The following is a 13,551-nucleotide window of genomic DNA, read 5'->3' as shown; positions in this document are numbered from 1 at the left end:
GGTCAACGCTCATCATGGGGCTTTTTCAACAGGAATGGGGATATTCCATGGGTTTTAAAAAAAGGTCCTTCCCAGGGCCAGTGAGGGAGAGCCCTGTGGGATTCAGGGGAAGGCAGGCAATCCCAAAGCCCACAGCAGCTGCTCCAGCACATCCCCACCATCCCATCCCAGCTCCCGCAGAGTGGCTCAGCCCTCCACACGCCTGGCAAGTCTAACGGGTACAGCAGCTTCCTGGCATGTGCTGGAGGAGCCAAGTCTGAGGGGAAGGGAAAAAAAAAATTGCTACAAATGTTCCACCAATTATGAGTCACGAGGCTGAGCTTTTGTTCCTGCCTTGCTGGATTTTGCCCTTTCCCTGGTATTTCCCCACCTCCGGCTGGGAGCCACGGGGACGCCAGGACTGGCCAAGGCTCTGCCAGCTCCCGGGGGACAGACAGGCTCAGCCCAGCCCAGCCCAGGGAGCCACCTGGGTTTACAATATAACTCCCCAAACAGCAGGTTTTCTTCAGCTCTGTTCCCCAGGCAGAAATGAATCTAAGGAGGAAAAGATGGAGCCCCTCTTCGTGCTCTCACAAGCCTGAATGTGGCACTGCTTGAGCTCAAGAGGCAGAAACTTTGAGGTCAAACATCTCCAAGTGCCTTTTCCCACCGACCCAGATCTTCCCAGGCCATGGCACCTCACTGAGAAAACAGGAGCATCCCCATTCCAAGGGAAAAGCTGTGGCGGGACACTGATCCTTGGACAAAAAACTTCATTCCAAGACCCAAATGCTTTGAACATGAGATGAAGAGGGCTCTGGGGTATTATCCATGGATCCAGGTCGTATCCACCCAGCTATCCACAACTTGTGCTTCCAGTTAGCACTGACTGTTCTGCTGAACTTTACAGTGAGCCTGCTACTTCACTGAAGACTTTCCCTCTTTTTAAGGGCAATATTATAGCCATGAAAGGTTCTACTTCAAAAAGAGGGTTTGGTTTTTTTTTTTAAATTTACACATATGACAGAGATCATCTTCTACCTTCATGCTATAACCTCCTGTTTAGAAGTTCATCAAATAAAGGAGCAACAGGAGAAGAATGGTTCTCTTTGTTACCCAAAATTGAATTTTGTGGTTTTAGTAGGAAAAGCCTTTTTGATGATCAAAGCTGAAGCAATAAATAGTAGTGGCTTGATGCTAGATCCAAAACGTACTTATTTTTGGAAGACAAGTTAGATGCACACTGTGCTCCCGCAGTACGCAAGAGGAGGCAGGGAGGACCATGTGCTTTGTGTATCACTCCCACAGACCCACACTTCAAGCAGAGCTATTAAATGAGTTGAAATGGAGAATAAACAAACTAAAATGTGGCAGGTAGACTGGAGCCTAAGTGGGTTTTTCCCTTGTACTTCCCCGTGATGACATGTATGGGTTAACTTCAGCAGGGCTCTTATCCTCTTTCAGCAATTGTGAGCACTGGGGAAAAATAAATCACCCAGCCCCAGACTCTTATTAAAAGTTACACCATTGGAAACGGCACAGGGGGAGAGGAGGGATCCGGTTTCAGCACAATCTCAGTCACATGTTATCATTGTATCGTTCAAGGAAAAGTTAAAATCTCCCTTCTCTTCCAGCAAACCCACCAGATGTCCCATAAAGACTGAGCAATGAGAGAAGCGAAACCATTACATCCTTAGGAACCCCAGTTTTCCAACTCGGCTGCTGTAATTAATGCCAATTATCAAGTTACAACAAAAGCCACGGGCATGGGGAGCTTTAGAGACGTGTATCCAGCCCCAGGAATGTTTGCTAGGAATTGCAAACACATATTTATTAGAGCACAAGGCTGAATGATCCAAGTCCTGGCTATCAATTGCTCCCCTGCTCTGGACACTTGGCAGCACAACAAAAGCCTGTGGGCTGGCACACGCCGGATCCGGCACGCGGCAACCGCGGCACCGCCAGCCGGCCACTGCAGGGGGACCTGAAAGGACAAGGAGAAGGGAAAATCCCCAGAGGGAAATGTGCCACCGTGCCACGATACAGACCCTGTGCTGTTTGAACACCCTTTGGAGCTGGCATCGGTCTAAATATCCCAAGGAAGGCGCAAGTCTCATCGAACTGGCTGTAAACTCTTGCAGGGAAAGAAAATGAAGAGAAAAGCCACGACCAAGGGACCAGTACCCTCAAGATCCCCTCCAACAGCTCCCCTGACTCACAGCATCACCCCCAAGAGAGCAGCAGATTCTATCCACGTACTCAGCAATCCAACAATGAGGCTTCTGAGGTGCCCAAGCCCCATCCCACCCCGGCTGCTGAAGGAGGCACGTGGGGCTCCACCAGGACCCACATTTGTCTGCCTTCACCCCAGTTCTCAGACCACGAACTAGGCAAAGAAGTTAAACCTGGTCCTATAGCCAGGCCCCTCCTGTCCCACACACAGTCAGCCCGCAGCCCGGGATGAGACACCAAGGAGAAAGATGTGGAATAATCGCTGCAGCCAGAGCTCAGTGCAGGGCCAAGGAAAGCCCCAACTCTACCTGCTGTCAGGTAAAACCACCCCAGGCCTTGCAGAGCCCCATTAAGTGAATGAAAGGTTGCAGGGTGGGGCAGAGCAAAAACCAGGACCTAATTAAGCCAAGCTTTGTTCAGGATCTTCAATGGCTCCGTAGCTGGGAGCCTGCTCATGAAAGCAGGGATTGCAGCCTGGGGCCAGGGCCCAACAGGTAACACCAGCCCAACGGACCCGGCTGGAACCACCACAGAGCAGCAGCACTGGAACGGCCTCACTGCCCCTGCCATGGAAATGGAGAGGGCCCACAGCCCTCCCCCACAGCAGCCCATGGCCCTGGAGCCTGGGATAGGTCCGGGTAGCTTCCACACGGGACACGCACGGCCCTGTGGCCACCTCCCAAATATCCCTGCTCATCCCACAAACAGCATCTTATCACAACATGCACAGCACAGACTTCTTTGAAAAACCAACTCAAATAACTGCTCTTTTTTCCCTTCTCTTCACACCAAGAGCACAAACCAAGAGCAGGACCAGGACCCCCGTCCCCTCCTGCTGTCCTGCCCCACCACCAGCCCCCAGCACGGACCTCGCGGGCGGGAAGGCACAAACAGCTGCCAACCTGAGAAATCTCCGGGCGCGACGTTGGGAGAGTTTGTAGCCTCTGTTTCAGTGTAAGACAACGTGGAATCTGATAGATCTGGAAAAAAAAAAAGAAAAGAAAGCACTTTTAGTCCTGCTGCATTTGCCAGTGCTACGTGAGCACCCCTGGCTCCTCAGCTTCCCACCACCTCCCTGAGACAAACTCTCCACAGAGCCAGAAAGCAGCGATTAACTTTGTAGCTCCACCACGCAAATGCAAAGCTTGAATTGCCTCGACCACAAAAATAACTCCAGTTAAGTTGATCAAACAAGTAGGAACTTGGTGCTTACTGGATAAAGTTACATTAAGCCTCTAAACAAGTCAGAGTTACTATACTTAATTATCACCATTAAAATTCTTGAAGCTGTTTATTCTTGCTTCCTTCCTTCCTTCCTCTTTGCTGAAGCGAAGGAAACTTTGTTTTAACAAGTTAAGAGTCTTTGTTATTCTCTCTTGCTTACACCCCTCTAATTAAGTGCTCAACTGTTTGCTCACAGATTAACTATTATTTTTCCAATCAAACAAGCCAGTGAAGCAAATTTCAATCCCTGGCTGCTGTTTTAATAAAGTCACGTGTCGTTCACCATCATCTCTCCCTGCAGCACAGCAGTTTCTAAAGGGAATTAACTTGGAAGGGGGAGCACGGGGAGGGAAAACTCGTCTTTTTTTGCCTCCACACCTAACAAAAAAACCAGAAAAAAAGCCACCACCAGCCAGTTTGGCTTTGCAGGCCACTCTGGTCACAGCCCTGTGGCGATGAAGGCGCCAGGCAGAAAGGTGCACACATGGCTGAGTCGCTGGCAGTTCCCAGGCCTGGCAGGGCAGGGACTCACCTTTGGCAGGGGCAGCTCCCGCCTTCCCCCGGGGCTGGGTGGGACAGGCAGGCACTGCTGTCCCCTCCTATCGCCTGCCCATCTGCCTCCTCCCTGTCCCTGCCCCATTCCCTGTCCCTGCCCCATTCAAGCAAAAGCGGCTCCCGTTGGTCATTAACCCCAGTAAATCACTGACTATGGGATAGGGATAAAGGGAGAAAGCCCCCAGCTGCACAGATCCCAGCAAGAAATCCAAGAGGGATGTGGGATTCCTCCCTTCCATTCCATGTCTTTGCTTCCCATTTAATTGAGCAAGAAGGGCTGAGAAAGGATGGTGAGGATGCAGCTATGCCAGCTCAAAACACCTCCAGGCCAATGTGCAGCACACAGGACCAGGATCCAAGGCTGCCAGGCTCTCCAGCACCCTGCACTCCACACCAGCCTACCCACCCCAGCTGCTTTCACCAGTTTTGTTTGGAAAGCCTTTTATAATTCCCCAGGAAAAGTGACAGCTCATCCAGAAATGACACAGCACCGAGCTTCAAAGACTTTCCATCTCATTGCAAGGAGCAGAGGAAGGGTAATAGCCGGTTCCTCCATGGAGCAGCACAGCCAGGCCTTTATGGAAATGGCACCCAGGAGCTCCCACTCCCGCAGATTACACACGCAGACAAAACATGACGTCTGGTAACCTTTCATTATGCCTTCATTAAAAATAGAGCTTCATATTATTTTGGAAAATATGCATGTGTCTACACGGTAATTTGGTAGGATAAACCGGCATCCATTTACTTCTTAAAACCCATCAGCTGACGCTTGCTCAGAAATAATGAGCAGCCATAAAACCCCGACTTGTTGGCTTTTGCCTGACGTGCCAGGTAGGGCTGTCTCAGAACCAGCACCGGGGCTGCACCATGAAAGAGTTCCCGGGAGATCAAAAGAGACAAAACACATACCCAGTGGCTTTTGCTCATCATTAGGAGACAGCCGAGAGTAGGGAGGCGGTGGAGACTCTGGAAAAACAAAACTTTAGGTTAGTGCTGTGTTCAGTTCATCAACAAACCCTCTCGCTTTCTCTTTTGGGGTAGGAACTCTTCCAAGGTTATAAACACCCAGTGGAAAACAAAACACTTGGAAGTAACTGGAGACCAAGGTTTTCCCAATTTTTGAAGAATGGGAGTTCCACCTTGAACTTTCAAAGTGGACTTTGCTACTGAAAATGCTGCACTCCTCTGCCCCATATCTGTGCCTGGACACTCAACAGCTTGAGCCACACAAAACATCACATTATTCCCAAAGAACTACATTTCCATCATCTGCACTGGGGGACAACCTTCCACCCATGACTCCAACACACATGGCTTAATAAGTGCTCCACAAACACTTTGCAAGTACTGAACAGAGAAGTTGGGTGATGAAAAGACTCCTCTTGGCACACAGGGCTGACACGAGAGCCAGGCTGGCTTCAGCCACCAAGCCACCCAAGTAACTACGGTCCATCCCAACAAAGGCCTCGGCACAGAAGCGGCTCAGGAGCAGAGGCCACCATGGTCCTGCTCACCCTGAATCCACCCCACAAAGCTCCTGAGCTCGGCTTTAAGCAGCAGGACTGAGCAGTCATGTGCTCCAAGTTCAGCAAGTCCTCAGAGGTGCTTTGCTGAATCAGGTCATTCAACCAGCTCTCGCTGTCCTTGAAAGGGTCAAGACCGTGCAGAAGGCTGATGAAGGTCCTTCATCAACTCCACGCCGTGATTGGAGGGGTTTCTTTTCCCCTTCCAAAATATGACAGTAATGTTTCTTGAATTACAACTTGCCAAAACTGAGTGTGCAGCCAGCTGGGCTGTATCAAGGCATCAGCATTGAGCAGGCACCGGCTTCAGTGAGAAACTGTATTGTGAAGTCAATCAGCGGCACCGCATAGAGCACGGAAACAGGGGTGTGCTCCTCAGCTCCCACCTGCACCTGGCAGCACTCGGCCAGCAACTGCAGCTCAGCTTGGCTGAGTTCATCAAAAAGAACCTCAGCATCCCCCGTGTAATGGCTCTGGGCTCACCTAATGCTTCTCAGAAAAGGTTCCCCATTTCCCCTAATGGGGCAGGGTACTTATGGATCTCAAAATAAAAAAAAAAAAATAGAGGTGCCAATGTCCCCATGTGGATGTAACTGCCCAACCTGGCTGTGCTGGTCCCATGCCAGAGCCAGACCTATTGTCACCAGGGGCTCGTTTGAAGCACCCCAGCACTTCCACACCCCTCAGCTACGTCACCCCACAGTAAACTGGGTGGGAAACACCAACAGGATGATCTCTGTAGGGAGCCACTTGTGGAAAAGGGCATCAAGGCCTTTTCTTGGCTCCTGTTACCAGCGCCCAGTCGGCGCGGGTGGGGTCCTGGCACAGTCACCCATTATCAAAGTGATAAGGAGCCACTTGATAACAGCTCTGCTTTCTACTACTCCCAGCACAGGGCTGGCAGCCGCTCACCGCTGGGAAAACCACCACCGCTGCAGGAAAGAGACTGGGAAGCTTCTCCCGTTTCTAAAATAAATGCCCCATTCCTAAAAACGCAGCTCAACTCCAACTGGAATAAAAAAGCTGCCTCCAGCCTCTAGTGATCTTCGGGAGAAGCACGCCCAGAAGAGAAGTTTCTTTGAAAGAAGTGATGCAAAGCGAGGCAGAAGCCCAGATTGCAAAAGAAATAATAAAATCAAAGCTCTTGCCAAAAAAAGGGGCAGTCAGCATAGATTCATAGGATGGTTTGGGTTGGAAGAGAGATTAAAGATCATCTCGTTCCATCCCCTGCCATGAGCAGGGACACCTTCCACTATCCCAGGCTTCTCCAAGCCCCGTCCAACCTGGCCTTGGACATTTCCAGGGATCCAGGGGCAGCCACAGCTTCTCTGGGCACCCTGTGCCAGGGCCCCCCCACCCTCACAGGGAAGAATTTCTTCCCAATATCCCATCTAACCCTGCCTTCTGGCAGTGGGAATCCAGCTGTCCAGTGTCATTGAAGTTTTTGTACAGCCTGTTAAGTATTATTTCGATTTCTGCACCTCAAACTCTAACATGTCTCTGCTCCGTGTAACTATTCCCTGCTGACACGGACACACGATCGAGTATTGCTGAAAGAAACAAAAAACTCAAGAAAACCAAACCCAGCCTTGAAAATGCTCACCTCTGCCCACGGTAAAAAATGCGAAACCCCCGAGAAATGCAGGAGCCCCAGGTGTCCCTGCGGGTTCGGAGATCCCCACGGCGGGGACATCCCCGCAGCCCCCCCGAAGCGCCTGCGGCTTTAAGCCGGCGGCGGTGACCGCCCGGCTCCGATACGAGCGAGCCAGGCTGGCGCCAGCGGGATGGAGCCGCCGATTATCGCCCCTTCGGCTCCCAGAGAGCGGGGAAACTCCGCGGGAAGGGAAAAAAAATTGAAGAGAAAGGGCTTTTCACGCACAACTGGAACCGCTGGTTCCAAGAGAGGGGGGATGCCCGGCGGGGACCCCGGGCCAGGTGAGTTCCTGCCCGGGCGTCCCCGCAACACCGCGGGGCCGGGGCAGCGCTGCGCACGAGGCTTCGGATAAACCCAGGAAAGGGTCAGAAATCCCGAATCCCCAAATTGGTGGGTGTTTGTGGCGGGGGGAACCCAACTCGCCGCTGCTCACCTGGCCCACAGAGGCGGCTGAAGTGGTAGGGGTTGCAGCAGACCGTGGGTCCGTCGGCGACGCCGAAGCTCTGGCACTCGCAGAGGGGCTTCAGCTCGGCGGGGTGCTGCAGGTCGGGCCAGCGGAACAGCTTGCCCAGGAGGAGGTGCGGGGGCGCCGCCAGGCCCCCCAGGCGCACCTCGGTGCGGGCCACCAGGACGCAGCCGCCGGGCATCCCCCCGCGGGACTCCACCGCCTCCAGCAGGCTGTCCAGCGAGCGCTCCTTCAGCCGCTTCAGCAGCGAGTAGGTGACGGCCTTCAGCTCCTGCTCCAGCAGCAGCAGCCGCGCCCGCGCCTCCCGGCCCCGCCGCTCCGGGGAGCCGCCGTCGGCCGCGCCGTCGGGGCCGGGGGCGGCGGCGGGGGGACGCTGGGGGCCGCCCGGCTCCCGCTCCGAAAAGAGGCAGCAGGTCACGGTCCGGCCGTCGCTCTCCGGCGCGGAGCCGGGGGCGCGGAGCCGGGCCCCGCGCCGCTCTGCCATGGGGTCCCCGCGCGGCGCCGCCTCGCCCGCCGCCCCGCGCCGCTCCTCCGCCTCCCGCAGCAGCAGGCTGCGCGCTACCGCGCGGAGCTCCGCCGAGGGGCTTTTCTCCGTGATCTTGCAGCTGCCGGTGGCTCCGAGGTCGTGGCCGCTCCTGGCGCTCCCATCTCCGCCGTCCCTGTCCGGAATGACGCGGCTCCTCCAAAGTCGCCGCACCAGCCCTGAGCGTTTGGACCTGAACATACGACCCGCGGGCGGCCGGGGGTCGCGTCGCTCTCCGCCGCCCCCCGCCCTCCTCCGCGGGGCTCCTCGCTCCGCCGCCGGCTCTATCTCATCGCAGCCCCGGAGCAGCCCGGACTCCCCGCGGCGCTGCTGCCCAGCGGATCTCCGACGGCCCGCGGCGGGGCCGCACCATGGGGGGGGCGGCGGGGCGGCGCGGGCATAGACGGCGCCGCGGGGGCCGCTCCCGTGGCGGCGCTGGGGCTCGGGCGCGCCGCGCCGTACCCTACATCGGCTGCCAACGCGGGGCCGGGCGGGGAGCGGCGGGGGCGAGGGCCGGGGGGAGCCCGGGGCAGCGCTCGGCTGCGCCCCGCGGCCGCTCCACCATACAAGGTGGGGAGGAGTGGGGAAGCGCGCCCGGCGCGGGGGTGCCGCCCGGCGGGGAACCGGCGCCGGGGGCCGGTCGGAGGCGTCGGATCCCTTCAGCCAAAAATAGTATTAAAAAAAAAAAAGTAAAAAAAAAAAAAAATTTAAAATTAAAAGGGAAAAAATTAAAAATCAAATCAGAAACGCGAAGAAGCAGCAGTAGAGCCCGCAGCGCAGGCCGGTGTCAGCGCGTCCCTTGTCCGCATCGCAGGGCGCGGCCCCGGTCCGGCGGGTCCCCGCGCTCCGTGCGCGGCTCCCGGGGCCGCCGCCGCCGCCCGCTCGCGCCCGCCCGCCCCTCGCCGGCTTTTGTGTGGCCGGGGCGCGCGCGCGGGGCCCCTCGCGAGCGGCGCCGCCATTGGCTGCCGCCCATCATGTGCCAGTCTAGACACTCCGGCGGCTCCGCGCGGCACCGGCCCTTGCGCAAACACCGGCTCGGGTTTCCGACCTCTTAAAGGGACACGCGCCCCGCTGCCCCGCGCCCGCCGCCCCGCGCCTCCCCGCCGCCGCAAGCCCCGCATACCCCCGCGCTGCCAGCGTGCGGGAGGGGGGATCGCCCCGCGGGGAGCGGGAGAGCGGGACGGGGGCGGTGGGAAAGCGGTACGGTGTGAAAGTAGGTCATGGCGGCGCGGGGGTTAACGCGCTCCCCCCGCGGGCCGCGCGCCGGACACACCCCCGCGATGTATCAACTTGTCCGCCGTGGCAAAAGTTCAGGCCCGGCGCGCTCCCATTGGCCCGCGGCCGCGTGACGCGCGGCGCCGCCACCTGCCATTGGCCGGCGCGCAGCGCGCGCCCCGCCCCGCTCCCACCCCGGCGTGCCCGTGAATGAACGGCAGCCCCGGGGCCGCGCGGTCCCAGCGCCCGCCGCCGCCACCGCGGGGCCGCGAACGGGGACCGGGGGGAGCGGGCACCGGCCCGGGGGCATCGGCAGCGCCGCCGGCAGCGGAGGGAGCGGTGGCCTCGTGTCCCACCCCACGCGGCCACGGCGACAGGGTGCCTGTGGGGAGCGGGTTCCTCCTTGTCGTCCCCCCCCAAAGAATCCTTCCCCAAATAGAGAATAAATAAATAAACTCCTCTAAAACAGCGATTCCCGCCCCCCGCGCGCAAATCCCGCGGGCACAGCATCCCCGGGACACGTGCCTGGAGAATCGAATCCGGGGGTTCGGAGCTGGGGGGCTTTGCCCATCCTCACTCCATCCCCAGGGAGACAGGGAAGTTTCCCCCACCCTTGGATGGATCGGTGGGAACCTGCTGGAGAAAAAGCTTGGGACCAGCTTAAGGACCTCACTAATGAGCAAAAATTAATCTGGGCAGTTAATCCCCCAGAAGTTGGACAGTTAAGGGAAAAACACCCTAAACCAAACCAATGAAATTATTTCAGCCAACAAACCCTGTGCAACCTGAATGTTCATAGTTTTGCTCTTAGAATCTTTTGGGTGGCTTTTTCCGTACCTGAAGGCTTCTGTCCAAATTTCTGTCCACGTTTACCCAAACCTCCCCTAATCCACTCAAGAACATAATTTAAATGCACTGGATAAAGACAGTACCATTGTTTTACAGCAAACTTAATCAGTGTAACATCAAATACTCCATTTAAAATCCGTAGGTGTGTGCCACCGACGTTTGCACCAATACAAACACAGAATGTTTTGATTTTGGGGTCGCTTCTGACCTGTAGGACCAGGGGCAAAGCTCCTTGTCCCCTGCCATTTTGAGGTGGGGTTTAGGAAATGTGCAGCTTGCCTGGTTAAAAATATAAAAACTCATATAAAACCTGTGAGGGACCTGCTGCCTCTGACACTGCTCAGCTCTCAGCCACCTGCAAGCAGCTGCGTTTCACACCTGTACCATGGTTTGGACTAAAGTCACCCAACACCCCAATGTGGTAGGGAAATGCCTTTTTTTCACAGTGAAAAGGCATAAAAGGCACCAAAAAAAAAAATTCAGCTTCAGACATGGAAGTAGCAACTGGGATTTCCTGGATCTCATGGAATCATGGAATGGTTTGGGTTGGAAGGGACCTTAAAGCCCATTTGGTTTCACCCCTGCCATGGGCAGGGACACCTTCCACTATCCCAGGTTGCTCCAAGCCCTGTCCAGCCTGGCCTTGGACACTTCCAGGGACGGGTCTCCAACCCTGGTGGGATCCCTGCCCATCCTGAGGCTGCTCCAGAGAGGTTCCAACGCTTGTTTGAAGTCCACATGGATCACCCTGTCCTGCATGACCCCAAGATTCACCTCCCTCAACACAGCTGATGCTTTTCTTTCCAACACCGCCTTTCCAAACTGTCACCCAAATTACAATATGTCCCAAATGTGCAATTACCAACATTTAAATATATATAAATCTTAAATATAGCACTGCTAAAGCTAAGAATAGGTTATTATTCCAACAAGCAACGTCTCACCGCTTATCCAATGCTCTATAATCATGGAGTGTGCAATATGGCAGGAAGAACAATGGGGCTTTCATGGGATCTGGAGCAGCCGAGCATCTCCACGGGCACAGGTATGCAGGAGCAGCCCCGATTCCACCCGAAATGCCATCCATCCCAGCTCCTGCAACAACAGCACATTGTTCCTGCCCTAACGTGGGCAGCAAAAACAGAGCCCTCAATTGTGCTTGTCACAATGCACATATAATTTATAGTAATGTTGGTTATTAAAGGATTTCTAGTGATTAACAGCAATGTGCTCTTTCACTGCCTCCCCCCCCACCTTTTTTTTTTTTTTGTCAGCCATAATAACAAACATTCCTGGGAGATGCTCTGGAACACATCCTATAGGTCTTGGCAGAAAAGCTGGAGAGAAGCTTTTGAAAGCCTGCCAGTGTTATCTGACATGGATCTCCCAGGTATGATAGAAAGCCAAATCCTCCTGGGTCCAAGAGGACTGTGGGTGGCCAGGAGGGCACCAACCTCTTCCCAAAGCGAAACTAGAGCTGGGATGGGGAAAAAAGGGGGAGAGGGACCAGCCCTGCCATTGCAGCACCCTCAAAGGCATTAGTAGAGCCCAAAACCAGACTGTGGCACTCCAGGTGTTCAGTAAAGGAAATTAATCTCATCGTTTTCTGCTTTTTTTCTGATCTCTAGTATTTGATACATTCCTGGTAAAAAAGAAGAATGCAGGGGTAAAAATCACAAAAGGAATAATTGCCACTTAAATAATGTTGTAAGAGCTCGACTTGTAGGTTATTTCAATGCCTTGAAAATGGGGGGGAAATGGGGACCCCCAAGGGGTGGTGGGGGCTGGGGGACACATTGCATCTCCTTTTCCCCCCGGAAATGGGGGCTCGGAGTGTCTGAGCACAACCAGAGAAACCACCACAAACCTGCTGCTCCAGAGCCAGGGGCTCTGCCAAAAACTAAAATGCCTCATAAAATCCTGCTGGTTTTGCTGGAAGCTGATTTTGAAAGGAACCAGAGAAAAAAGGTTTTGACAACATCAGAATGTCCCGTTTCCTTTGTTTTCATGACATTGCCATGATTTTCCAGTTCAAACTGACTTTTCATTTTACTCTTGCAAATGTTATACCCTGAGTGGTAACACACTGTGATAGGACCTTGGACCCTCTTCAAAATGGAAAAAGCTAAAATCAGAATGAGGCATTTTGATAAATCCACAGTATAAAAAAAAATTATGCTTCAAGAATTTTCCTCCATGGAGAATTTCCCAACTGTTGGACTCCGCACTCCCAGACCTCCTTGGCATCTTGAAACCTTTTGGGGCAGAGATGTGATCTCACCTCAGGACCTCAGCCTGTGCTCCCATCCTGGAGGAGCTGCAGCCTTGGCAAAAACCACCCTTCCCATGGGATGTAACCACATTTTGCCAACTCTCCTGGGGCATAAAATTGTAAGTTTGGGTTGGAAGGAACCTTAAAGTTCATCCCATTCCACCCCTGCCATGGGCAGGGACACCTTCCACTATCCCAGGTTGCTCCAAGCCCTGTCTGACCTGGCCTTGGGCACTGCCAGGGATCCAGGGGCAGCCACAGCTGCTCTGGGCACCCTGTGCCAGGGCCTCCCCACCCTCCCAGGGAAAAATTTCTTCCCAATATCCCATCTATCCCTGCCCTCTGGCAGTGGGAAGCCATTCCCTGTGTCTTGTCCCTCCATTCCTGGTCCCAAATCCCTCTCCAGCTCTCCTGGAGCCCCTTTAGGCCCTGGAAGGGGCTCTGAGGTTTCCTTGGAGCCTTCTCCTCTCCAGGTGAACAACCCCAGCCCTGTCCTGCTCAGGGCAGTCCCAGTGTGTGACAACCCTGCAGAGAACCTGGGACATCAGTGCAGGACCTTCTGCCTTGCCAGGGGATGCCCAGGTCAGTGCATTTACATCCCAGCCCAGTGGTCACTGTTGCACTTTCTTCCAATTGGGATCAAAGTTTCACCATCCTTTGATCCCACCCAAATCCCACCGGATCCAGTGGCACCATGGTGAGGCTGCACCTGCTGCCCCTGGGGCTCAGGGGTGGGGGGCAAATCGGGGCCACAGCAGCCAAATTGCTTAGGGATGGATTGAAATTAAATATCCTCCAAAATTTATCATAGTCGGGAAGGAGAAAAAAAGAAGCAAAATCCAACAGAAATTCACCAAATACTGCATTTCACCAGAAATAATTGTGAATGGGTTAATGGAAACTCCGAAAGGCAGGAGCTGCTGAGTTTCCAGGCTTTTCAAGGCCCTTCCCACGAGTATCTGCTGTGGGTGGGGACAAGCTGACTCACAATTTCCAGGGCTGTAGTAACATTTCAACACCCCGGCACTCCAGCCTTGGGGACTGATGGCAAAGAGC

The 13,551-nt window shown here is 54.7% G+C and overlaps 1 protein-coding gene across 2 annotated transcripts in view; it reads right to left on the bottom strand.

The window, feature by feature from the left end:
* SMAD6 (SMAD family member 6) overlaps window positions 1-8,571 on the bottom strand; it is a 38,465-nt gene extending 29,894 nt beyond the window's left edge. The window contains exons 1-3 of one of the 2 annotated variants that reach the window (XM_039557848.1): window positions 7,604-8,571; window positions 4,903-4,959; window positions 3,081-3,191 (exon numbers count right to left, since the gene is read on the bottom strand). In XM_039557848.1, coding sequence (XP_039413782.1) covers window positions 3,081-3,191; window positions 4,903-4,959; window positions 7,604-8,360 — 925 coding nt within the window. In that variant the 5' untranslated portion in view covers window positions 8,361-8,571. The remainder of the gene's footprint in view (window positions 1-3,080; window positions 3,192-4,902; window positions 4,960-7,603) is intronic. The other variant, XM_039557849.1, reaches the window with a different exon arrangement.
* Between the last annotated feature and the right edge of the window lie 4,980 nt (window positions 8,572-13,551).

This window comes from Corvus cornix, chromosome 10 (genome assembly GCF_000738735.6).
Source record: "Corvus cornix cornix isolate S_Up_H32 chromosome 10, ASM73873v5, whole genome shotgun sequence".
Lineage (NCBI taxonomy): Eukaryota > Metazoa > Chordata > Aves > Passeriformes > Corvidae > Corvus > Corvus cornix.
This window is presented reverse-complemented; position numbering and strand designations above follow the sequence as displayed.